Source organism: Aquarana catesbeiana, linkage group LG03 (genome assembly GCF_042186555.1).
Source record: "Aquarana catesbeiana isolate 2022-GZ linkage group LG03, ASM4218655v1, whole genome shotgun sequence".
Lineage (NCBI taxonomy): Eukaryota > Metazoa > Chordata > Amphibia > Anura > Ranidae > Aquarana > Aquarana catesbeiana.
Window position 1 is genome coordinate 212,338,636 of NC_133326.1, and position 26,013 is coordinate 212,364,648.

At 43.9% G+C, this 26,013-nt stretch overlaps 1 protein-coding gene across 3 annotated transcripts in view; it reads right to left on the bottom strand.

The window, feature by feature from the left end:
- Positions 1-24,204: 24,204 nt before the first annotated feature.
- The window catches only part of LOC141131925 (mitogen-activated protein kinase 12-like), a 176,993-nt gene continuing 175,184 nt past the window's right edge, over positions 24,205-26,013 (bottom strand). For all 3 annotated transcript variants that reach the window (XM_073619752.1, XM_073619753.1, XM_073619754.1), the window contains one exon: positions 24,205-24,669. In XM_073619752.1, the coding sequence (XP_073475853.1) occupies positions 24,602-24,669 (68 nt within the window). In that variant the 3' untranslated portion in view covers positions 24,205-24,601. The remainder of the gene's footprint in view (positions 24,670-26,013) is intronic.

Sequence of the window (26,013 nt, forward strand, 5' to 3'; positions counted from 1 at the left end):
TTCCCGACCAGCCACCGCAGTTATACTGCGGCAGGTTGGCTCCCCTGCACGAGCCATTGTAGCTGTACGTCGGTTCTTTAAGACGCTTTAGCAGACGTGTCCCCGAAGCCCATGCGTGTGCCTGGTGGGCGCGATGACTGCCGGGCACCCTCAATCGCTCATGACAGAGCGAGAACTGGGATCTGTGTGTGTAAACACACACATCCTGGTTCTCTCAGGGGAGAGGAGACAGATCTGGTGTTCATAGTAAGTATGAACCCCGATCAGTCTCCTCCCCTAGTCAGTCCCATCCCCCCCACAGTTAGAACACACCTAGGGGAACACAGTTAACCTCTTGATCGCCCCCTAGTGTTAACCCCTTCCCTGCCAATGACATTTATACAGTAATCAGTAACTATTTTTAGCTCTGATCGCTGTATAAATGTCACTGGTCCCAAAATAGTGTCAAAAGTGTCCAATCTGTCTGCCACAATGTCACAGTCATGATAAAAATCACTGATCACATTACTAGTGAAAAAAAAATTAATAAATAAAAATGCCATAAATCTATCCCCTATTTTGTGGACGCTATAACTTTTGCACAAACCAATCAATATACGCTTATTACAATTTTTTTTTTTACCAAAAATATATAGAAGAATATATATTGGCCTAAACTAATGAAGACTTTTTTTTTTTTTAACCACTTCAATACAGGGCACTTAAACACCTTCCCGCCCAGACCAATTTTCATCTTTCAGTGCTCTCACACTTTGAATGACAATTACTCTGTCATGCTACACTGTATTGAAACAAAATTTTTATCATTTTTTTTCTCACAATTAGAGCTTATTTTTGGTGGTATTTAATCATTTTTTATTTTTGCAATATAATCGAAAAAAGAGCCAAAATTTTGAAAAAAAAAAACAAACACTTTTTTTAGTTTCTATTGTAAACTTTCTGCAAATAAGTAATTTTTCTTCATAAATTTGGGCCAAAATTTATACTGCTACATATCTTTGGTAAAAATAACCCAAATTAGTGGATATTATTTAGTATGTGTGAAAGTTATAGAGTCTAAAAGTTAGCGTGCAAATCACTGAAAATTGATCACATCTGATCACACCTGATGTACTGAAGGCCTATCTCATTTCTTGACACACTAACAATCAAGGAAAGTACAAATACCCCCTCTTTGGAAAGTATACAGTCCAAGGTATTTAGCAAGAGGCTTGGTGAGTTTTTTGAAGTTGTAATTTTTTCCTACAATTCTTGGGAAAATAAAGACTTTTTTCCTGACAGGCTCCATGGCAGCATACATGTGGGTAGGCTCCGCCTCCATAACTACCCAATAGGACCCCCTCTCCCATAAATCTTTGCTCTAGGCTGCTATCCATGTTCCTTTTTTGTCCTCCTCCGTAGGACCAGGTGTTGGTTCTCCTACCTGAAGATACTCTGGTTTCTCTTCAGATTGAATAAATCTTTCTCCTACCTGAAGATAAACCTCCCTACGATCGATGCTGCTGAGTGCCAAAGATTCCTCCGATAGGCCCTGACTGTTAAGCAGGGTATGGAGTGTATAGCAAAGTAGCGCTGAAGATTGGATCGGTTCATCTATGTGCACACGGTCTGTTTGCCTAATGTTTCAGGCGACCATTATCTGCTGCCAAGTCCGGTGTGTGTGTGTATGGATGGATGGACGTTCCTCGGCCCAGGTGATCGTAGGTGGAGGGGTAAGGTTTTTACATTCATTCACATATGGCAGCAGTGTTTATGTGTTATCATACCTCTGTGTGTCTTTCCTGCTTCATTGGTGTCCTAGAATCGGCGCTGACGCTCTCTGCGTTCCAGCAGCCGCTCTCTCTGTGACTTCCGGGTACCGGCGTGCGCTCTGCGCATTCGCGGACCCAATACGAAGTCGAGGCTTGGTTCGCGCTTGCGTGCGAGCGTCTCGCGTCTGACGTCGGCGATGATGTCATGGGCGCCACTTTTAAAAGCTGTGGAAAACTTACAGAGCCCTGGGAATGATCGTGGGGGATACGGCGACTTCCCGGGGCAACTATCTTGGCGATTCAAGGTAAGACAATCTCTATTGTCTGGGGGTGGAGGTCTGTTGTCAGTCAGCTGAATCTGTGAATCTGGCAGCTTCCTATTGTATTGACACTATGGACTCCTCACTGCCCCCTAGTGGCCAGCCCGCTTGTAGCAGGTATGCTTTTCTGCCTGTACAAGGATTGAGAGTAGGATTTTAGGACACCAGCTGATATCTTTCTCTGTCTTCTCTGTGTTTCTTTCCTCACAGCCCTTCTAGGTCTGATCCACACTGTAGTTCCCATAAAGGAAGTGGATCATCAAAATCGCACCACCGGCAATCTTCCTCCAGGTCTAGCCATCATAGATCTCCTTCCAGATCTGAACAGCGCAATAAAAATCCTTCTCACCCCCCTTCATCTCACTCTAGAGAGAGTTCAGGAAAATCATGCTGGGGATGCAGGATGCCTGTTCCAACAGACAAATCTCTCTGTGATCACTGCTTCTCTAAAGCTGCAGATGAGAGGGATGGTGTAGACCAGCGTTTGGAATCTATGGTGAGGCGGGTTGTGAAAGAATCTCTACAGGAGAGAGAGGCCCAACAGCCCCGTGATTCCCCATCAGACCCATTATGCCCTCCAGTGGGTGAAGGTTCTGTGCATGAGACATGGGAATCTTCCCAGCCAAGTCACCCTTCTGCTCCTGTTTCGGATAGCGAATCGGATCTGGAAGATCCTGGCGTGGGGTTTGAGTATGCTTTAGTTCCTTCTTTGGTGAAGGCAGTAAAAGAGGCCTTGAAGTGGGAAGATCCAGTTACTTCCCCCCCAAAACAGAGGAAGTTTTTCAAGCAGCTTAATAAGGAGCGACAGTATTTTCCTTTTCTCTCTGAGCTGGGCGATGTCATTTCTGAGGAATGGAGCAAAATGGACAAGAAAAGTTCCATGCAGTCAAAGGTCTTGAAACTATATCCTTTTAAGGAAGAGGAAGTAAAGCACCTTGAATCAGCTCCATTAGTGGATGCAGCTTTAATGAGACTAGCAAGATATGTAACGCTTCCCTTAGAAGACACTGTATCTTTTAAAGATCCTTTGGAGAGGCGAATTGATTTGGATTTAAAAAGGATCTACCTGACGTCAGGAATGGCATGTAAGCCAGTACTTGCGATAGCTGCAGTCTCCAAAGCTTTGGAATCTTGGTCTGATAATGTGGATGAGTTCTTAAGAGGTATCTCTACTGAAACAGCTAAGGATTCTCCTATCCAAGAGATCAGGCTGGCATCAGCCTTTCTTGGGGAGGCATCTATTGATGTCATCCGCCTGATGTCCCGGGTTATGTTGGCAGCTGTTTCAGCTCGTCGTGCCTTATGGCTCCGTCCGTGGTTGGCGGATCCAGCTTCCAAGCAAGCTTGGTGCCGAATTCCGTTTGAAGGTTCTTCATTGTTCGGCAATAAGCTCGATAGTGCCATAACCCGGGCCACAGGTGGGAAGTCTGGTTTCCTCCCTCAAGACAGACGCCTACAAAATCAGAAACGCAGTTTTCCTAGAAGACAAAACTCTGACTCGCGCTAGGGATGCGCGCAGCTACAGACCTGGTCGGGAGTTCTCAAGATCCTGGAAATCCAGGCAGTCTTCTTTCAAGAAACCCGCAAAAGGGGGTTCCTCTGGCAACCAGGACGCCACAAAGTCCTTTTGAGATTGGGCCCGCTCAGGCATGCCAGGTGGGGGCTCGTCTTCGCCACTTCGGGCATTTCTGGGCGGCCTCAATCCGAGATTACTGGACCATCAAGACGGTCTCCTCCGGTCACAAGTGGGTCTTCAACAATACCCCAAGACTCAGATTTGTTCCCACATCTCTTCCAGGTTCAGAAGAGAAAAAGCAGGTCCTATTAACCTACGTGAGCTGTTTACTGGATCAAGGCGCAGCCGTCCCTGTTCCAGAAAACGAACAAGGCAAAGGCATGTATTCTCCTCTGTTCATGATACAGAAGAAAAACGGTACATGGAGGCCAGTAATAGATTTAACACATCTCAATTCCTTTATCCGAAAAGAAAAGTTCAAAATGGAGTCTTTAATTACGATCCAACAATCAATACATCTGGGAGATTGGATGATTTCAATCGATCTGAAAGATGCATACTTTCACGTGCCAGTGGCAACAGAGTTCCAACAATTCCTCCGCTTTGCGGTAGGCAATCAGCATCTGCAGTTCACATGTCTAACAACGTCACCTCGGGTCTTCTCAAAGGTCCTGTTGTCTGTTGTGGCTCTGCTTCGTATCAAGGGGGTTCGTCTACACCACTATTTAGATGACCTACTTCTCCTAGCTCAGAACAAAGATCAACTGTTAGAGCACAAGAGCTTAGTCATCTCCACACTGCAGGAATTCGGGTGGCTTCTGAATCTAGAGAAGAGCCATCTAGAGCCAACACAATCTCTGGTGTTTCTAGGGGCTCACTTCAACACATTGGAAGGCACCATCTCCCTTCCAGAGGAGAAGATTGGAGTGATTCGAGACAGAATACACGCAGCCCTTGCGTCGTCTCACCTCTCCGCTCTCCAATGCCTGAAAGTAATTGGCACGATGACAGCTACCATTCCTATGGTGAAGTGGGCCCAATGGCATACACGACCCTTCCAAAAAGGGTTCCTTCAACAATGGGATTCTTCCAGCCAAGTCCAGCGCATACACCTTACGTCATCCATGAGGACATCTCTCCTTTGGTGGCTTCAAGGGAAGAATCTGCGCAATCACCATTCAATCATGCCCATCTCATGGGTCACGTTAACTTCGGATGCCAGCAATCGAGGTTGGGGTGCTCACTGCCTTTCAGAAGTGGCGCAAGGCCAATGGATTTTCCCTGCTCGAGGGATTGTATCCAACATTCTGGAGCTGAGGGCGGCCTTTCAGGCACTCCTGTCATTTCGCCATCTAATAGTAGGGTCATCTGTGATGCTAAGGTTGGACAATACAACCGCGGTGGCTTACATAAAGAAGCAAGGTGGAACTCGCAGCTGGTCTCTGCTACAGGAAGTGGAGCCAATAATGAGCTGGGCTCAGAAGTATTTGTCCAACATCTCGGCAGTTTACATTCCGGGGATTCAGAATGTACAGGCGGACTTCCTCTCGCGAGTGCAAATGGACAACAACGAGTGGTCTCTCCACAGAGAGGTGTTCGAGTGGCTTCTGACCCTGGGAGTACTTCCAGAGGTCGATCTATTTGCTTCTCCATGCAATCACAAAATGCCCAGATATTATTCGAGGTTCAGAGACCCTCAGGCTTACGGTATGGATGCTCTCTCAGATCAATGGAAGTTTCAGAAGGCTTATGCCTTCCCTCCGGTACCGGTGATTCTTCAATTCCTCCGGAGGCTCAGAACAGAGAAGGTGGAGATCATTGCAGTGATTCCTTTCTGGCCCAACAGGCCGTGGTTTCCTCTGTTATCGCTCCTGAGTTATCAAGACCCAGTTCCCCTTCCTCTCAGGCCGGATCTACTGTCGCAAGGCTCGACGTTTCACCCATGCCCATCTTGCCTACACCTCAGGGTGTGGTTCTTGTCTAGGATCAGAAGAACCTTTCTTAACCTTCTTTCCAGACAGGGTAGTGTTGATTCTCATGCTTGGGGCAAACCCTAAAGTGACCTCAGTCTTTCATGAAAATCAAGAGATTGTACTTCCTACTTTCAGAACAACGGATGATCAGGATGTCCATCCACTTGACGTAGGCCACACTCTAAAGCAATATCTGGAGGTCACGGCTCCATTCAGACAAACGGAATTCCTTTTCGTTCTTCTCCATGGTAAAAACAAGGGAATGCGAGCTTCGGTCAGATCAATTTCTTCTTGGATTGTGCAGACCATTCAGAGGGCATACAAGGCAAAGGGCTTGGCTCCTCCAGAGGCAGTGACAGCTCATTCGACCAGGAGTATCTCGCCCTCGTGGGCAGCTTCCCGGCATGTAGCGCCTGAAATCATTTGTAGAGCGGCTTCCTGGTCTTCTATTAACACATTTGTTTCTCACTACTGTGTTGAGCCTGCTGCTCTGTCATCCATTAATTTTGGTTTACAAGTATTGTCGGTTGACAATGTAAAATAAATTTGGTTTCTTTGCTCAAACATTTTTGCCCGCCCGTGTGTATTTTTGGGCGAGTTATTTCCCACACGTATGCTGCCATGGAGCCTGTCAGGAAAACGGAAAATTTATATCAAATACTTACCGTAATTTTCCTTTCCTGATAGGCTCCATGGCAGCAAGAGTCCCTCCCAAATGTCTGGAGTAGGCTAGTTACGGAACATGGATAGCAGCCTAGAGCAAAGATTTATGGGAGAGGGGGTCCTATTGGGTAGTTATGGAGGCGGAGCCTACCCACACGTATGCTGCCATGGAGCCTATCAGGAAAGGAAAATTACGGTAAGTATTTGATATAAATTTTCCGTTTTTTTTACACAAACTTATCGCATTGACAGGTTATTTCTTGAACACAGCATGTGCATACTTGCAACTACACCTAAAAATACATTCTGCTACTCCTCCTGAGTATGGCGATACCACATGTGTGAGACTTTTAGTGAGTGAGGCATTCTAGGACCAAAATTACATATATAATTTCATGACGACCTATCTCACTTTTGAAGGCCCTGGAGCACCAGGACAATGGAAACACCCACAAAATGACCCCTTTTTGGAAAGCAAACACCCAAAGTATAATTTATGAGGCATAATGAGTCTTTTGAAGGGTTCATTTTTTTCCAGAAGTTTTCGGAAAACATGGGGAAAAAATGAAAACACATTTTTTTACACAAAGTTGTCCATTTTTAAGATATTTCCAACACATAGCATGTACATAACAAAAATGACACCTCAAAATACATTCTGCTACTCCTCCTGAGTATGGCGATACCACATGTGTGAGACTTTTACACAGCCTGGCCACATACAGAGGCCTAACATCCAAGTAGCACCTCCAGGCATTCTAGGAGCAAAATTACACATATCATTTCATGACGACCTATCTCAATTTTGAAGGCCCTGGAGCACCAGGACAATGGAAAGCCCATGAAATGACCCCATTTTGGAAAGCAAATACCCCATTGTATAATCTATGAGGCATAATGAGTCTTTTGAATGGATCATTTTTTTTCAGAAGTTTTCCGAAAACGTGGGAAAAAAATGAAAACCCATTTTTTTTACACAAAGTTGTCCATTTAGAAGATATTTCCAACACATAGCATGCACATAGCAAATATGACACCCCAAAATACATGCTGCTACTCCTCCTGAGTATGGCGATACCACATGTGTGACACTTTTACACAGCCTGGCCATATACAGAGGCCCAAAATCCAAATAGCACCTCCAGTCATTCTAGGAGCATAAATTACACATATCATTTCCTGACTACCTATCACATTTTTGAAGGCTCTTCATATTTCTAACACATAACATGTACATACCAAATAACAAAAGATTACCTGTGGTTTTAGTAGTGCAGTGGTTCACAGAGGAGAGCATTGGTCCAGGCAGCAGGCAGGGATGTGGTCAGCGACAGCAAAAGCAATCGTCCAGGCAGCAGGCAGGAATACTGTCCATAGTTAGTACAGGCAGGGATGTCAGCACAGCCAAAGCATTGGTCCAGGTAGCAGGCAGAGATGTCCAGGCAGAAATACTGTCCATAGTCAGTAGAGGCAGCAGGCCGAGATATGGTTAACACAGCCAAAGTATTGGTCCAGGCAGCAGAAAGAAACACAGTCCATAAAGTCCTGGGTCATTACAGGCAGCGATATGGTTAGCACAGCCAAAGTATTGGTCCAGGCAGCAGGAAGGACCATCAAGCTTAGGGCCAGGGGGACAGGGGTAGAGGCTTCTCCCACTCAAATCTCTTTGAAGCCTCCGGGCAACCAGACCCTGTTCTGGGAACACAGAAAACCAAAAACTGATTTTCTCTACTCAAAACGCTATTCTGAAGCCCCTCACATATGTGAGACCCCTGTGTACTGAAGTAGAAGGGCAAAAGATCAGTCCATGTGGCAGGCAAAAACATGGTCGATTTAACAGGCCAAGGTTGGTGCACGTGGAAGTCAGAAACGTGGTTAAAACAGCAGGCAAAGGCATCGTCGGTAAACAGGCTGAGGTTGGTGCACGTGGAAGTCAGAAACTTGGTTAAAACGGCAGGCAAAGGCATTGTCAGTAAACAGAACAGGGTCAGTTAACATGGTAGGTAGAAACATGGTGGCAGGCAAATGATCCACACAGGTAATTGAAATGGGGAAACGGCAGTCTGTTACTAATAAGGGGAACTAATACTGTATCTGATGGATGTGTGATAATTTTTGAAGCAATCACCCATACACAGGCCAGGTTGGGAGGGACATTGGGGACAATGATAACTTGTATCTCTTCTAGCTCCTCCACTTGCCATATATATACCTGTCAGTGTGAGCAGTCATTGCTACACAGCCAGGAAACGCCAGGGATCTCTGTGAATGTGCACCTACATCAAAACTACAGGTACTGGCAATTATTTACTCCCCTTTTAGCCTTAGTTGCTCCTTATACCTTTGCATTACAATGTCCCTCTATGGGTGGTGACAAACTGGTGTCTACTTAGCCCAATAGAGGACTGCTAATACATGTAGCCATATTATTCTCTCTTCTCCTTTCTCATACACTTTTTTGTTTTATTTTTTATTAGATATCCATCTCCACCTGTTAGGGAGATCCCCGTGAGCTTTGTTGGACCGCTCTGGTGCAACTACTGGCCCTGCTATCATTCATATAGCTGTTATTTTTTCAGCTTACATTCCAACCATATGGGATTAATTTTCTCAACTATCCCAAAATACACAAATATATTTTGGAAATACAGCTCAGTAATATCCAAGGCTTGACGCTCTGTCTACTGACGTACTGCTAAATTAAAACACAGTTATGTAAGTACAGGGTATTTTCATTTTACTTTTTACATGTACCATATTGCTGCTATGACCAATCAGTCTTGTGTAATCATATGTTATTACATTATTGATATACTACCCTTCACTCCTCTTTCAATAGAAATGGAACAGCACGCCTGTTTTAACCCTGAAGAAGGAAATATACATGTCTAAAAAAATCCCTCTTTTGCTCTTCGAAACATGTTGGGTGCCTTGGCATACATGCCTTACCAGTCTGACTTCTTGTCTTGATCTGTGGTGTGTTCCAAGTTCATCGGCTGTTTCATCTCAAATGCTAGGTGTTTCATTTTATTGTTTTTAGGTGATTTTTTGTACATCCATATTGTATTGTATATAATTTTTGTATCAATAACGTCTATATTTTTTATACAATTTCGGGTATACCCGCATTGCACTTCTCTCTGTGTCCGCAATATCCTTGGGGCCAAACCTTTTTCTCACATGTTCTCTTTTTAGGATGTGACACAGAGTGTTGGGTTCCCCTTATACCCCTGGTTGGTTTCCACTCCTCTCTCCTTTTTTCTTTACATGAAACAGATGAAATGCAACTTTTTTATACCAATAATTGGACTTGCAGGTTGACAAATATGGTTGTAGCATCTGATCATTTAAATCCACCCACCCCATATACAGATTGTAGTCATGGACACATTCAGGCTTTACTACGGGGCCATGTCTTCTCTGAACCTCCACCAAGGTTTCATTGTGAATGGTAGTCATCATGTGAACATCCTTCTTGTCCCGCCACTTCATGGCCAACACCTCCTCATTCCTCATTAATGTGGCTTCCCCCTTTTGTTTTGATAGCAAATTCTGTGGGAAGCCCTTCCTATTTTTTCGGAAGGTACTGCAGGCCAGGGTTTTTTCATGATACAGGTGACGGAAAAGGGGCAAGCTGCTGTAGTAATTATCTACATGTAAGTGGTAACCTTTTTTGAACAGGGGGTATGCAAGGTCCCACACAATTTTTACATGTAATGACATTTTCTACTGTATGTATCATTTCAGTGACTTGGCTATGATTCATGTTTATGTTTGCATGACTATTTTAATACATTTTGAGACTGCATTTACTCTGTCAATTGTTGGCTAAACGCATTCACCTCATTTAAAGTCACGGGTCGATTTCCTGTTTTGTGTTGCATATATTGGGATGGAGGTGGTTTGCGGGCGACACCAGACCTTTTTGGAAAGGGAGGTTCTCATACCTCCTGCTGTCCCCCCTGCCCTGTTTGGATGGGTGGGGCCACCTACACATCTGCGCCATGCGACCACGCCTACCGTGCGACCTCCGCGGTTAGGGCGTCCGCTCGCTATTGTGTGGAATGTCAGCATGTGCGACTTGGGGGCATCTGCGCAGGCGCGCCCCCATTTGGCAGTGAGCGTTATCCACGTTCGCTTGCCTTGTCGCACACACACATAGTGTTGGAGGCGGAGCTTACTGGGCCCTCTGGGGGTATAAATTGAGGGCTAGTCATGGCCGGGATCTGTTTCTCACTTCCTGTTTCACTCACATGCAGCAGTATACTTCATTCAAGGTGAGTCCACACTCCTAGATGGATGTTAATCATCCATTCACTCCCTTCACATTTGAGCACTTAACTTTAGCATAGTCTGCCATATACATTGTCTCATACATCATTATATTCACCCTCCTGGTTCATTCATGTACACACGATTACACCATTACATTCATCTCATTCATTTCACTGTCTCCGAGTTTCCAAGTCCATCTAGCTTTGAACAACCTTGGCCCATATGTGGTTTTATATATATATATATATATATTTTTTTTTTTTCATTACATTGCATACTCCATGGTTACTCTGTTGGTATAGTACTAACTGATATACATATATTTTTATCTCAGCTGCCATATACAATGGACTTGGATACATGCTATACGGGACACACACTTTATCACATTGTTTTTGTCCTATTTTATTTCTATATTTTTTTTCCATCCATTGTCCCCCAGATTCCTAGCTCATACCATTATGAAACCAGTTTGGTTCATGCATATACATACTCTTATCATATACTACTTTACTTCCATGCTGGTATGGCAGCACCTATTGATACATATGCATTTATGTTTCAGTTGACATTACTAATGGATACTGGGAGATCTTTGGTGACACATTCCCCCATCCCGGCCATGTCTGCCCCCCGTTTGTGCTCTGTTGGGTTGGTTTTTCCTCTGCCTCTTCAGCACCTGAGCCAGACGCTCATTACTGCCACCTCTGGGTATCAAGCAATTGGTAGTCTGATCCAGCCTCTGGTGAGTATAGGGCCATGCGTTTTTGCACCCTCTTGATTAATTGTCATGATACCATGTCCGTGTTGATACTTATTTGGTTCATTATACCCCCTACAGATGTACTACACACGCATCTACCCCTGATGAAGCGAGCATGGTCTTGTGAAACACGTTGGGATACTTTTTATGCATGTGTACTCTGCAATTTACATTTTATACCTTGATATGTGTAATGACATTTTCTACTGTATGTATCATTTCAGTGGCTTGGCTATGATTCATGTTTATGTTTGCATGACTATTTTAATAAATTTTGAAACTGCATTTACTCAATTGTTGGCTAAATGCATTCACCTCATTTAAAGTCCCAGGGCGATTTCCTTTTTTTTTTGTTGCATATATTGGGATGGAGGTGGTTTGCAGGTGACACCAGACCTTTTCCTTTTTCTCCGTTTTAAAGAGGAAGTAAACCCAGATTGTTTTTCTTTTCTTTTTTTTTTTTTTTTTTTAATATTATCAAAGAACTAATGATTTACATTTCTCCCACATTTATATGCATTTTAAAACCGCTTCGCAAGTACCTTTTATTCGTTTTTGAAATGAAATCCTCTTCCGGGATTCGGCAGCACCATCTTTACTCCCGTTTTCTTTTCCTGGTGTGGATGGCATTACCACCCTTACTTTGTTCCCCTGCCTAAATCTCGCGCAATTGTGTGCACAAGGGGAGAACCAGAAGAAGCTGAGGAGGAAGGTACAGTAACGCAAGGCTTCTGTGCTGTGCCGTTTACAGGGGAAGTGACAGATCTGGCACGCTGTTAACCCTGAAACGGCACACATAGCATGCCGTGAATTAAGCGACGGACTGCGCACACACCGGTGACATCATTTAAGATTGAAGTAAGGATTGCGAGAAGAATGTACAGGTAAGTGAGATTTCACAGGCACCGATCAGTAGGGTTTTCAATGTAGCTTACAATGAGCTAAAGGTTAATGAGAGTTTACAACCACTTTAAGTGGTTAATTTATTCCCATCCCACCGAAGGGGCAGGGTTAGTAACCCATTTAAGTAATATTAATCTGCAAGCAGCAAATGGGGACCTCATCACCGCCAGAGACATGTGGAGATCTACATTAGGTGTATCAAAATATCCCAATTTGCAGGTAAGCAAGAAGAGTTCCTGATACCAAAAACCTGATTAATGCATCCCAGTACCTCACCGGTTTGGGACATCACAGAAGGTGTACAAGATTTGCTGGCTCTGCACCACATTTATTGCAACAAGAGTTACCTTTTTGCCCTATATTTTGGGAAACCAGGATTCAGAAGAGGGAGCACCGCCGGGAAGAGAAAAAGGAGAATGCTGCAGACTCTGATCTAAGGGGGCTCTGGTGACCAGAAATCATCTTACATCAGAGCTCCCTTTTACACCAGAATCCTCAGCATTCTCCCTTACATCAGGGTTCGCAGAGTTTCCCTTTTACATCGAAGTTCCCCCTTGTAATTTAAGGGCAAATCCTGCAGACTCTGATGTAAGGGGGAACTCTGTGGACTCCTGTGTAAGGAACAGGGTGGGCTCTGGTGACCAGAGACCCCCTTTACATCAGATTTTCCCTTTACACCAGAGTCCTCCTTTACATCAGGGTCCACACAGTTCTCTTTTACATAAGGGTCTGCAGAGTTCTCCCTTGCACTGTAAAGAGGAACCTTGCAGTCTGATGTAAGGGGGAACTCTGTGCTGGGTTACATTACCCTGACCTTTGTCTATTTTCACTCTTTCCTCCTTTTTCCACTTATTTCTCTTTTTGTTCCAGCTGTTGGCAATTCTCATTTTGGTTAGTTTGATTGTTCACACGTTTCTTTCAGTTTTTTCAGGAGGGGCTGCCATCTGAGCACCTGACTTTTGCCCCCCCACACCCCCCCGCTCACAGTGAATAAGTTGTGTTGGCAATTTTGCCTCAGCCTCTCACACACGTTGGTCTTCGTTGGTAAGCAACTATGTGGCTCCTCCCTGTAATGTTGTGGTTATCACAGTCACCATCATATACCATGTATTATTTGTGATATGTTTTGTTACAGATAGTGTTCTGAAAATACTCCTCCTGAAAAAGCAGTACTGTCCGCAAAACATATAGAGCACGTATGTCAAACACATGGCCCACCAGGCCATTTCATGTGGCCCTCGCACCTACTTATCTCCACCCCTCACCTTGTCTCAGCAGTTGCCAACAGAGAAGAGGACACAATTCCTCCATCCTGTGCTTCTTTTTGCAGCAGCTGAGACACTGGTATCTGCCCTGCCCCCGTCTCAGCAGTCGACAGCTGAGAGAAGGACATAACTCCTCTTACACATCCTGCACCTCTCTGTGCAGCAGAAGCACCCCTCCCCATCTCCCGTGGTCTCAGCATTCAACAGACTCTAGCCCTCCTCCTCCAGACCCTGCACTTTTCTGTTTACCAGCTCCACACCCGCATCTTCCTGGAAGCAGCACAAGGTAACAGGGTTGCACTGTGATATAAGGGAGGGTGGGGAACTCTTGACATCTGATGTGGGGGGTTGCTCTGGCCATCCAGTCTTACAGATACAACTGGCCCCTTGAGGGCAACCAAAGTGCTGACGTGGCCCATAATGAAAAGGAGTTTGACACCCCTGATGTAGAGGATAAATGACTTACTACAAGGTTTAATGCAAATTACACCGTTCCGTTTGACGTGTTCCATTGCTCTGAAGGGTGTTACACTATCTATACCACCTTTGTTTTTACATGTTCCAATTCATCTTTTGTAAACATGTAATAAATGTCACTTTATTTTATCTGGATATATGAATTTTTAGATTTTGTACCAATAAAGTATGTATTTTTTAAGCTGTCTTTTCATGTAGTCCAAGGGGGACTTGTTTGGGGGTTGTCTCCAGTCCTCTTACTCAACATTTGAGGATGATGGTACCCTCCTTTTCTTCTTTTTCTGTTTTGGTTACCCATAATTAGGGCTTTTCCCTTGATATTTTATCTTGTTTTTAGCAATATGGGACTAACAGATTCAGAGACCCCTCTGTCCCTGGGCTTCAACAGCCATACCATTAAAGCCAGTGACTGAGAAGCAGGATGAACAGGCAGCAGGTCTGGCCTTGGGAAAAGACCAGGGTAGTTCCCTAGAAGTCTGAATATGTCTGTGTATCAGGTTTATCTGTGCCAGTTTTGTACAATGAGAATCACTGGTTTGTTCTCTTGCTCTGATTTAGCAGAGGAGTCAAGGCAGAATTCTGAGGGAATGCATAGATTAGCCTGAACCCGGTCCAGATCAGAGCACCTGATGCCAGTGCTAGAGGATCTCTGGTCTTGGCCACAGACAGAGGTAACTTCTTGTTGAGCCTAGAGGCCAGGATATCCACATCTGTGGCATATAAAATTGAAGATGTCGGGGTGAAGGGCCTATTCCCATTGGTCCAGGCAGCGAGCACTAAGATAAGCTGCCTTCCAAATGTCCAAGAATTGAACAGCAGTGATTGCTGGACAGTGCTTCTGTCCATGAGAGGATTATGCATGCTTTCTTCATAGCTTCATGACTCCAGGTACCTCTCTGGTGATTGATGTAGGTCACAAGCATGGTGAAGAAGAAGGAGAGTCCAGTGGTGCATAGCCATTTTGATTGTTGTAAACTCCAAGCTGTTGCTGGGAAGCTCAGCTTCCTTGGGTGACCATGTTCACCGGGCTGTGAGAGATTTCAGCACTCCTCCTCAGCCTCGAGAGGCCAGCATCTATTATCACCTTCCATTGATATGGAACGAACTTCCCGCATTGTCAAGACACGATTGGAAATCCACCAGGCTAGGGAGTCCCTTGTTTGGCTGGAAAGAAACATCCAGGGTTGCAAGAGAAGCTCATTTGTTGCATGCCAACAAGATGTTTGGTTGGAGAGGCCTTGAATAGAACTGGGCAAATGGAACAGCCTCAAAGGAGGCCAGAATTATTATGGGGGGGGCATCTTTGACCTTAAGTTGAGGGAGACCAGTTTGTTTTCCGAAAGAAGACCTTCGCTTGTGTCTAGAATGAGTCACACAAGTCTTCCATCTATTATTCAAAATTAGTGGAGGATTCTGGATTTTTGACATTTGGTTGTGTGAATTTGTTAAACACACGTTGACTTCTTATATGCTGTGGGATTCTAGGGTCTGATGAATGTTCATCTGGAATTTTTGGTGAGGAAGGTGTCTTCCCCTTTATATTAACCTTTTGAGTTCTGTTTGCAATAGTAACTGATCTCTCTTGCAGTGATGCTGAGCTTTAGTGCCTTGGAACTAAAATTTGCTTTTGACTCATACGATGGCAGCCTATATCTAAAAAGGTATATCGCTTGACAAAAGATTTTAAACTCTTCCATTATTACATCTAGAATTGCAGCAGGTACATTTAAAAAAAAAAAAAAAAAAGCAGCAGACACACTATAGGGTATATTTTGTACTTGGGGGCACAATTCTGCCCATTTGTGTCTGCTCCAACAGTCAAAGCTCTTGCCTTTTACTTCTTAGGATCCAGTTATCATATGGGCTACATGCATAGAGTTTGTATATTTGTGTTTGTGGTTACTTCATACTCTCAAAAGACATATTGGTTGCTTTAGTGGATTCTGATCCTACAAAAATTAAAGTGGTTGTAAACTTCAGACATGAATAAAAAACTTCTGACAAATTTTCCTGACACCAAGAGAAAAAAAAGTTGACAGGGGCGGCAGCTCCAACTGATTGACAACCTCCACTCTGTTCCTGTATGAAAGGGGGTTTGTCACTTCCCTCCAAATCAGCTCTCATTGAGCTCTACAGTGTAATTTCAGCTCCCTGCTCCTACTTTCTGGAAGGTCAGACAGTGGTTTCAATTCTCGACTTTAATCACATCCCACCCAACCTACAGCAGAATGACGGCCACAGCGGGGATCAGTTATCCTGACTGGGCATCATATGACATCCAGCAGGATAAGCTGCACGTGCGCACCCCTAGGTGGATCGGAGTGGCGGTCTGCCACAACACATCTCTGATCTAGGTAAAGAGCTAATCACAGCTAATCACTTGGTAACCAGGAAGTGCAGTTTATAGGCTTTCATCCATTTGCGCTGACAAGGCGCGGGTCGAGGAGAGACGATCAGCGGCTCTCCTAAAGGGGGGGGGGGGGGTGCCTGCCAGTAATGCCAATCAGTGCCCACATGTGATGCCAGTGCCCATCAGGGATGCCTGCCAGTGCCTTTTCATCAGTGCTGCATATTAGTGCCTCCTCATGAGTGCCACCTAATCACTGCCCATCAGTGCTGCCTCATCAGTCCCCGTCAGTGAAGGAGAAAACGTACTTATGTACAAAGTTTTAACAGAAAAACGTCATTTTATTTGTAACGTAAAAAATAAAAATGCCAGAGGTCATCAAATACCATTAAAAGGAAGCTCTATTTTTTTTTTGGGGGGTTGTTAAAAATGTCACATGGGCAGTGTCACATAACAATGCAATTGTCTAAGTTGAAAATTGGCCTGGGCAGGAAGGGGGGGGTTTGGGGGGTGGAGAACAAGTGCCCTGTATTGAAGTGGTTAAATTGTAGATGTAGAGAAAAGAGTGCTGCAGATATACAGGTACAATTTATGTAGGATTTGTTTCACCGCTGTGTATCACCGGAGGCTAGTCACTTCAATGAGTGTACTGTATTGTAAGGGTTTACAACCACTATTACGCCGACCATACGCTAAAATGACTGGGCTTTTTTTCCGTAGGGCTGCATATTTGCACGATGCACTCCCAGCACAGAGACCAGGGTCTCACGGAGAGCCCCGGACCCCGTACTAACAGTCGCGGCACTCCCTATTCCGGGTCACCTGATCGCTGTGATAGCCTGATTGCCTCAGTGATCAGTCACTGTGAAGCCCGCCCCCGTGTCTTCTTTCTCTGTGAATGGAGGCGAGAGATCCTTAGTATCTCTCTCCTTGCAGAGAAAAAAAACCCAAAACAAATAGTAATAAAAAATACCTAGATCAAGGTTTGATCTAAGCCAGTGCCAGGGTTAGTGTTTGGGGTCAAGGTCAGCTTTTTTTTTTTTTATAGGATTTTTTTTTTTAGTGTCAGTGTGTTTTAGGTAAAATAAAAAAAGCAAAATGGGCACCATTGTTTTTGGGCTGTACTATGAGTACAAACAACAACTAACATACACATGTGGTACTGGTGCAATTGTCAGGAGAAGGAGAATTTAATTTGGGTTGTCCTTTGGTGTATGGTTACGATAGTAGCAAGAAACATACAGCTAAATTTAAACAAAATTATTTTATTTTTTTACTATTTTGAACCAGTTTTCCCTTGATGATAAAAAAAACAGGAGCTATTCATTACCATTTAACACCAAATGAAAGCCCAATTTGTCCTTAAAAAAAGGCAGTATAATCCATCTGGATGCATAAAGTAGCTGTGATAATACGCTTAGGCATTTAGATTTGTTTTACCCTTAGGCACGAAGGGGTTAAGCATACTACATTGTGGTCTGAGTACCATTGGCTGGCCAATGGAAGACAGGGGATATCAGTGTTAAATAAACTTAAAGTAGTATTAAACCCAAAAGAAAATATTTTTATGATATTGCAGCTTACCAATTCTTAGATGTGATGACTATTCATTTCCTTTTTAAGGCTTCTTCTATTTTCTGTCTGTTTTTTACAGCACAAACTCTCCAGCAGAATGTATCCGTTTACGTGGATGAGACAAACCACTTAACACTGACAGGGATGATTAAAATGATCAGCTTTTTTTTATTCATGCACAACCTTTATGCTAAAAGGAGAAAAATGGTTTGCTGTAACTGATTATAAACTGCGAGCTGGAGTTTGGTTTTCATTTGTTAGCAGATTTAGGACCACTAATATATCTAGCACTACCCCCGCTCATACCGACAATGTTGCTGTCTGCTGTGCCTCCCATTCCCATGTCTGCAGAGTTGTCTCTCACCAATACTGGAGATGTGTTACTGGCCTGATCACCAGGTGAACACAGAGGGGGGGGAAAAAAAAAAGGAAACTGATGCAGCCACCACATCTAATGATTGGTAAGCTGCATTATAATACATTTTTGGTTTCAGGTTTAATACTGCTTTCATTTTTTGATGATCTAGTCTGGCCTTCCCCACGTCTTTAACATGGAAGAGATCTTGAAATAATTTTCAGGTCTCAAGAACGTCTGTGAAAAATTATTATACCCACAGGTCATGGGACATTAACATGACCATTAAAGTTGTAGATATAAGAAAAACAAAAAAAAATAAGGACTGTAGTATACTTTGTGTATTTGACACCCACGGCTCCCTGCTATATATAATAGCAAAAAGGTTAAATATATGCAGCGCTAGAAGCATCAAATTGTAAAATAAGAGTCCATAGTGTTAAAACAGAGTCTTTGTACAGGGGAAATATTGGAACCACTCATGGTGCAGAGATACAATAAAGGTGAACATGAGATTATCCTCCACCGATCACCAACACGACAGACCTCATACCAAAGAAAATGGACCACTAAACTACAGGTGGTCAAACAAGCATGATCTATCCACAGCGCCACGGAACCACTTCAATTGGATCATAGAAGGCTGGATCTTGTATTCCCACTCTATGGCAATTCATAGGTACATGCATAGGATACAAGAAAGCAACTCCTCATGATGTAGTATTTAAAACCAAGGTAAATTTATTTCTTATAAAAAACCAGGGTACTCACATTTTGAGAAATAAAAACAGGCATATTAAAAGTTGCAATTTGTCATGGATAGCAGATGTTTCCAACCACAAAGATGTCCGCAGTCAGCACGTTACAGTGTCGTGACATCAAAGCTCTACCCTAAGCTGCGTTTCGTCCAATAGGAACGTAGTGAATGAAATAAAATCTACTGGTCAGTTGGACAAGGGCCCCCTTACACTGGTAGTTAGTGGGTAAGTGCCCAATTATTATACTGTTGGTCAGTATGAAGAATGCCCTTTAAATCTGTGGTTAGTGTGAAGCTTTAGCTTTACATCATTGGTCAGAAGGAAAATGCCCCTTACGCTGGGGGTCTGTTGGAAAAATGTTCCTCATATTGGTGATCCATGGGAAGAATGCCCCTTACATTTGTGGTTAGTGGGAAAAATTTGCTTTGCAATGCATGTCCATCAGCAAGGTGCACTGGCATGCCATTCAAAATGAAAGCAAATATGGGAAAATTTGCTGGCTGAATGTCACAAACACGTCCATGCTGCATGCATTTTCCTGTATTTTATCTTACACAGTGGTCCTCAACCTGGGGGTCAAATGACGATTTGCTAGGGGTCATCGAATCCTGGACTGTTCCTGAAGCCCGCACCACTCTCCCAGCCTTTTCGCGGCCGCCCAACAAGGCTCTTCCTGGAGCCTGTGGCCACCCACTCAGCCTCTTTGCGGCCGCCCATTCAGTTCATGGCATGGCTGGGGGGCAGAGACTGGAAGTCAGCTGACAGGTGAGGAATTTGAAGTGGGAGGGGCTGGAGAAGACCCTATCTCCCGATTTCAGCATAGGTGTCACTGCTGCACCACAGAGACACCACAAAGTCGAAGACACAGTGAAGCCGGAGACGCAGTCAGTAACACTACCTGTGATTAGAGTTGCCATTAAAAGTCCCCACTACAGTTATCAGATCAGCAGAGGACCTTGATCAAGAGCACCTAAGTTGGCTGATCAGAACTCCCCCCAGCACTGCCACTTATCCCATCCCCCCCCCCAAGGAGTAAGAGAAGAAATAAAAATAGAGAATACATGGAAGGGAGAGGAAAAGAGGGGGAGGTACAAAGAAAAAGGGAGAGAAGGAATAAGAGAAAGAACAAGAAAGACAGCTAGTGAGAGGGATGTGGATAAAAAAACAAGAAATTAGGATAGAGAGAGTTAAAGGGGAAAGAAAAAAGAACAAAGAGAGTGGTACATCCTAAAATGTACCATAAGAAATTTTTACTATTGTACGAGTGGAAGGGACTCCGGGAGCGCTAAATGTCCGTGGGTTAGAGGCGCTAATTACTTGTCTTGCCTTGGGTGCTGACAACCCGCGCTACAAAAAATTTTACTGTTAGGGGTCCCCACAACTTGGGAAATTTTATCAAGGGGTAACGGCACTAGAAAGGTTGAGAACCACTGATCTAACACTAGGACTTCCTATGATCGTCAGCTCCATCTAGTGGCCAAAATAAGGTATATATATATATCCTGAAATACCTTAAAGTGGAATTCCGCCGAAAAAAAAATAAATAAAAAAAAATAAAAAAAAGTCAGCAGCTACAAAAAGTGTAGCTGTTGACTTTTAATAATTGGACACTCACCTGTCCTATGGTCCAGCGATGCGGATGTACGGAGCCCCGCTCCTCTCCCCCTCTCCACGGCGCCGGCATCATTACTGTGGGCGCCTGGCTGTGGCTTCACAGCTGGGCACGCACGAGCCCTGCTGCGAATGGCTGGGCAATCTTCTGGGACTTGTGAACTTCCTTCCAGTGCCACGGAGCCCCGGGAGGAAGTGGGAGCTAGATGCCTCTAAACCCTAAAGAGGGTATAAAGATGACTTCGAACCAAGACACTCCAAAGACATGCTGGTAGATTAATTGACTCCTGTCTAAATTGCTACTAGTATATGTATGTATGAATGTGAGTTAGGGACTTTAGACTGTAAGCTCCTTGCAGGGACTGATGTGAATGTACAATATATACATAAAGCACTGTAGGACTAAAAAAATATCTGCAATAACGATTTCTTGTTACAAAGCCTGAGGGTTATCTCCCAGAACCCCTGTCCATCTTTCCCTGTCATGAAACAAATCCTGTTTAACAAGTATACTGAGCAGTTCATGACAACTTCTCAATCAGCTTCTCCTATAATACATCTCAGTGTGCTGCTGTGGAAAGATAGGAGTGACTTGACTTAAACCGATCAGAAACCAGGAGAACAAACTGCTCCTAATGTGAGATATTTTGTGGTCAACATGCGGGTGACGAGGATGACAGACTACTTAGCTACAGAATCCTCAGGCAGAAGCACAAGGTTCTTGAAAAGTTCTAGTGATAAATATCAGTCTAAGTACAATGACACATGCTCTAATACATTCTAATAAACCAGTAAGGGCCCATACACAGCTGCATCCTGGTAGCATGCACATTACTGCAACACACTTTACATGCATTAGTGTGTTGTAGTGCCATTGATTTTTAAAGGCAACTCAACAAACTAAGGCAAGGGTGACAAACTCAACTGCTTTGCGGGCCGCATCAGCATTATGGTTGCCCTCAAAAAGGGACGGTTGTATCTGTAAGACTAGAAGTTCAGAGCACCCCACCTCTCCTTACATCAGATGTCAAGAGCCCCACACCATCACAAGTCAAGAGTCCCCCACCATCGCTTACATCACAGTGCACCCCCTTAAAATTGTACTACTGCCAGGAAGAAGCTGGAGGTGAAACTGGGAATCAGGTAGAGCAGGGTCTGAGGGAGGACCAGAGGAGGGCTGGATCAGCTGCCAATCTACTTAATGCTGAGACCAGGGAAGGTGAAGACAAGGGGGTACTGTGGCTGCACAGAGGTGCAGGATCTATAGAAGAAGTTCTGTCTTCTTCTTTACTGCTGAGCCAGGGGGTGGAGCAAAGATGAGCCGCTCTGCGGCTGCACAGAGAAGCACAGGCTCTGGAGGAGACGTTCTGAGCTCTTTTCTGCAGCCGGCTGCCGAGACAACATGAGGGCAGAGATGAAGCGGGTGCCGCAGCTGTAGTAGAGGTGCAAGGGCCACATGAAATGGCCTGGTGGGCCGGAATCGGACACATGTGCACTAAGGGAACATACAGTGGGGACAGAAAGTATTCAGACCCCCTTACATTTTTCACTCTTTGTTATATTGCAGCCATTTGCTAAAATCATTTAAGTTCATTTTTTTTCCTCATTAATGTACACACAGCACCCCATATTGGCAGAAAAACAGAATTGTTGAAATTTTGCAGATTTATTAAAAAAGAAAAACTGAAATATCACATGGTCCTAAGTATTCAGACCCTATGCTCAGTATTTAGTAGAAGCACCCTTTTGATCTAATACAACCATAAGTCTTTTTGGGAAAGATGCAACAAGTTTTTCACACCTGGATTTGGGGATCCTCTGCCATTCCTCCTTACAGATCCTCTCCAGTTCTTTTAGCTGTGTGCTTAGGGTTATTGTCTTGTTGGAAGGTAAACCTTCGGCCCAGTCTGAGGTCCTGGGCACTCCGAAGAAGGTTTTCGTCCAGGATATCCCTGTACTTGGCCGCATTCATCTTTCCCTCGATTGCAACCAGTCGTCCTGTCCCTGCAGCTGAAAAACACCCCCACAGCATGATGCTGCCACCACCATGCTTCACTGTTGGGACTATATTGGACAGGTGATGAGCAGTGCCTGGTTTTCTCCACATATACCGCTTAGAATTAAGGCCAGAAAGTTCTAGCTTGGTCTCAGACCAAAGAATTTTATTTCTCACCATCTTGGAGTCCTTTAGGTGGTTTTTTTTTTAGCAAACTCCATGCGGGCTTTCATGTGTCTTGCACTGAGAGGCTTCCGTCGGGCCACTCTGCCATAAAGCCCTGACTGGTGGAGGGCTGCAGTGATGGTTGACTTTCTACAGCTTTCTCCCATCTCCCGACTGCATCTCTGGAGCTCAGACACAGTGATCTTTGGGTTCTTCTTTACCTCTCTCACCAAGGTTCTTCTCCCCTGATAGCTCAGTTGGGCCGGACGGCCAGCTCTAGGAAGGGTTCTGGTCGTCCCAACAGCAGAAATTTTTTGTAACGTTGGCCAGATCTGTGCCTTGCCACAATTCTGTCTCTGAGCTCTTCAGGCAGTTCCTTTGACCTGATTCTCATTTGCTCTGACATGCACTGTGAGCTGTAAGGTCTTATATAGACAGGTGTGTGGCTTTCCTAATCAAGTCCAATCAGTATAATCAAACACAGCTGGACTCAAATGAAGGTGTAGAACCATCTCAAGGATGATCAGAAGAAATGGATAGCACCTGAGTTAAATATATGAGTGTCACAGCAAAGGGTCTGAATACTTAGGACCATGTGATATTTCAGTTTTTCGTTTTTAATAAATCTGCAAAAATGTCAACAATTCTGTGTTTTTCTGTCAATATAGGGTGCTGTGTGTGTACATTAATGAGGAAAAAAATGAACTTAAATGATTTTAGCAAATGGCTGCAATATAACAAAGAGTGAAAAATTTAAGGGGGTCTGAATATTTTCCGTCCCCACTGTACATGCACTGCAGTTTGCCACAATGCAAGGAAACGTTCTACTGTCTATTGTGGTGTGCTACAAAAAAAAAAAAAAAAAAGTAATTTTTCTTTCTTGCCATTTTGGTGCCTTAACGCAATGCATGTTACCACACAAAAAAACATGTGCATTATTAACAATGCGCCAGGGCACTATAATGTACAGCCCCCCAGCATATTCTGTCAAATAAAGCAAACGGAAAGTACGCAAACTTTTCTGAACCAAGCACAATATTCTTTTTTAACAGGATAGCAAGTACTTTATGACATCAGTTTCAGCTTATGCTTTTAACTTTTTCCCTGTAAATAACCATTTAATGGAAAAGCTGCTTTCTGTTTGTCTGCTGAAACATTCTGAGAGAGAGGAAAAGAGCAGTAATTTTTTTTTTTAATGTGTAAATGTTCACTGCTTGTTCTCTAGTGACTTTGATTACCGTACTGACCTAGGATTACTCCTCTGCACCTGCTGCCATGTGTTAAGTGTGGAGCTTAATAAAAGAAGGACGCTCCATGGGGTGTGTCAAGTGGGAAGAGAGAAACTAAACAGATTCTGATTATCCACTTAAAAATGACAGACTACCCAGGATTATCTCCCCATGATACATTTGCCTTGTTTCTGTGTGTATTTTTAACCATGTGGGCAAGAAACGTAGCTCCTACTGGTAAACACAGAACACAATACAGACATTGATTAAAAGGTTTATTCTTCATAATACTGCAGAGTGTATTGGAATGCTCCAAGGCTTACCTGAATTTACATATACAGAAGTACAGTATACCAGCAAAATCTTGCTGCTGCACACATGGGACACACTGCTTATTAACACAGTAGGCTGGCAGAGCTGGCTCAGGGCTAATAGGAGGGTCACAATAGTCTTTTATACAGTACACTCTGCAGGAAAAGAGGCAAGACCAAAAAAAAAAAAAAATCCCAACAAAGGAAATACAAAAAGGCACTATATCCCAATGGAATGAAAACAATGACACAAATGATTCATAAATGATTCATTATACATCCAGTTATCCAGTTTCATAGTTCAGTTCCCATAATTTATATCCTATATTGTGTGGTGCAGCAAATCAGCTATACAGAGGTTTCCTTTGACTCGGCCACTGGCGGGTGGAAACTTGTTAACTCCATGTAGGTGATACCTAGGGGATACAAAACAAGCAATAAGTGATTTCATCAATAAAACACTCATATAGCCACTCTAAACAACTTGTTCATCAGCCATTATTTTTCAAGGCTTGGCTGGTTAATTGTTAAACTAGTTACAGTACTAATATGTATTAAAGGGTATATAAACCTTAATGATGAAAGCTCTTTCACATGAGCGGCAAAAACAGACATCTGAGCCCCCCCGGATTCTAACAATAGAGTTGGACAGGGCTGTACACTTAAAAGCATGCAACTAAGGACTAAAGTCCGAAAACGTGTAGGCTGGTATTAAAGCTTTGTACAGGTTTGTTCAGTGAAGGAATCTCTCTTTCTGCATGTCATCCTGTGTGCTGACCATCCCTTTCCTCATCTTGGGGCTGTACATACACCGCTCCATGGTGCTTTATGGCTGCTGCATTTTTACCTTGGGCTGCAGAGTTAGACAGGAGGCACTACCTGTCAAACTCACCCACTGAGTTCAATAGGGTCAGATCCACAACCGCAAACCAAGTTCATGGCTCGCAGTTCTGGCACAGTCCTGCAATATAAAAAAAAAAACAAAAGAAAATAACAGGGGCCAGGAGGCAGCAGTAGCCCCTCCTGAACGCTTGTCAGCCACTGCTATACTGTGGTTTGAAAAGTGATCCACTACAGAGCACTTATCAGAGGGCAGTAAGCATTAGCGCTAATGTGAAAGAGACCCTACTTCTATTACTTGCTCCCTTTTGGTCTGTTGAATATTATTATTTGAATAGTATTGGTTATTATTGGAACACTTGTCTGAAAAGTGCAAAACCCCCCCCCCCCAAAAACACTGATCCTGCCAGAAATCTTGTCAGTTGATAACTTCCTATGCTGCAATGTTATCAGTTAGGCTTCATGTACGATCTCATTACAGTCACGTTACACCATCCACAGTATTCCCCGCTCCAACAGGGATTAGGAATGGAAGGTGACCTAGACTGCAATTTGACCGTAACGGTGGTCGCCGTGGATTACCCTGCCTCACCATCATCCTTGGAGAGTACTGACCTGGAGTGAGATACATAGTACCAGTCTAGTACTAACACGGTGGAGGTCACGGAAAATCCGAACTTTCATCTTCAAATGCCACTCACAGGAACAGCTGAGTTGAGCTGCTCCCCGTCAGTGGCTGCATTGGTGTGCGCTATATGAACTGCCAGATCTGTAATCCACATCCAACGTCGCCTTTCACGTGTATATTTCCTCTCTCCATAACCAGCCTTAGTTATTGCCTGCTTGGCCACAGAAGGCTGTGTTCATACTGTCAGTGAGTGTAGGAATGCACTGAATAACTTGTGCTCAGGCTACCAACA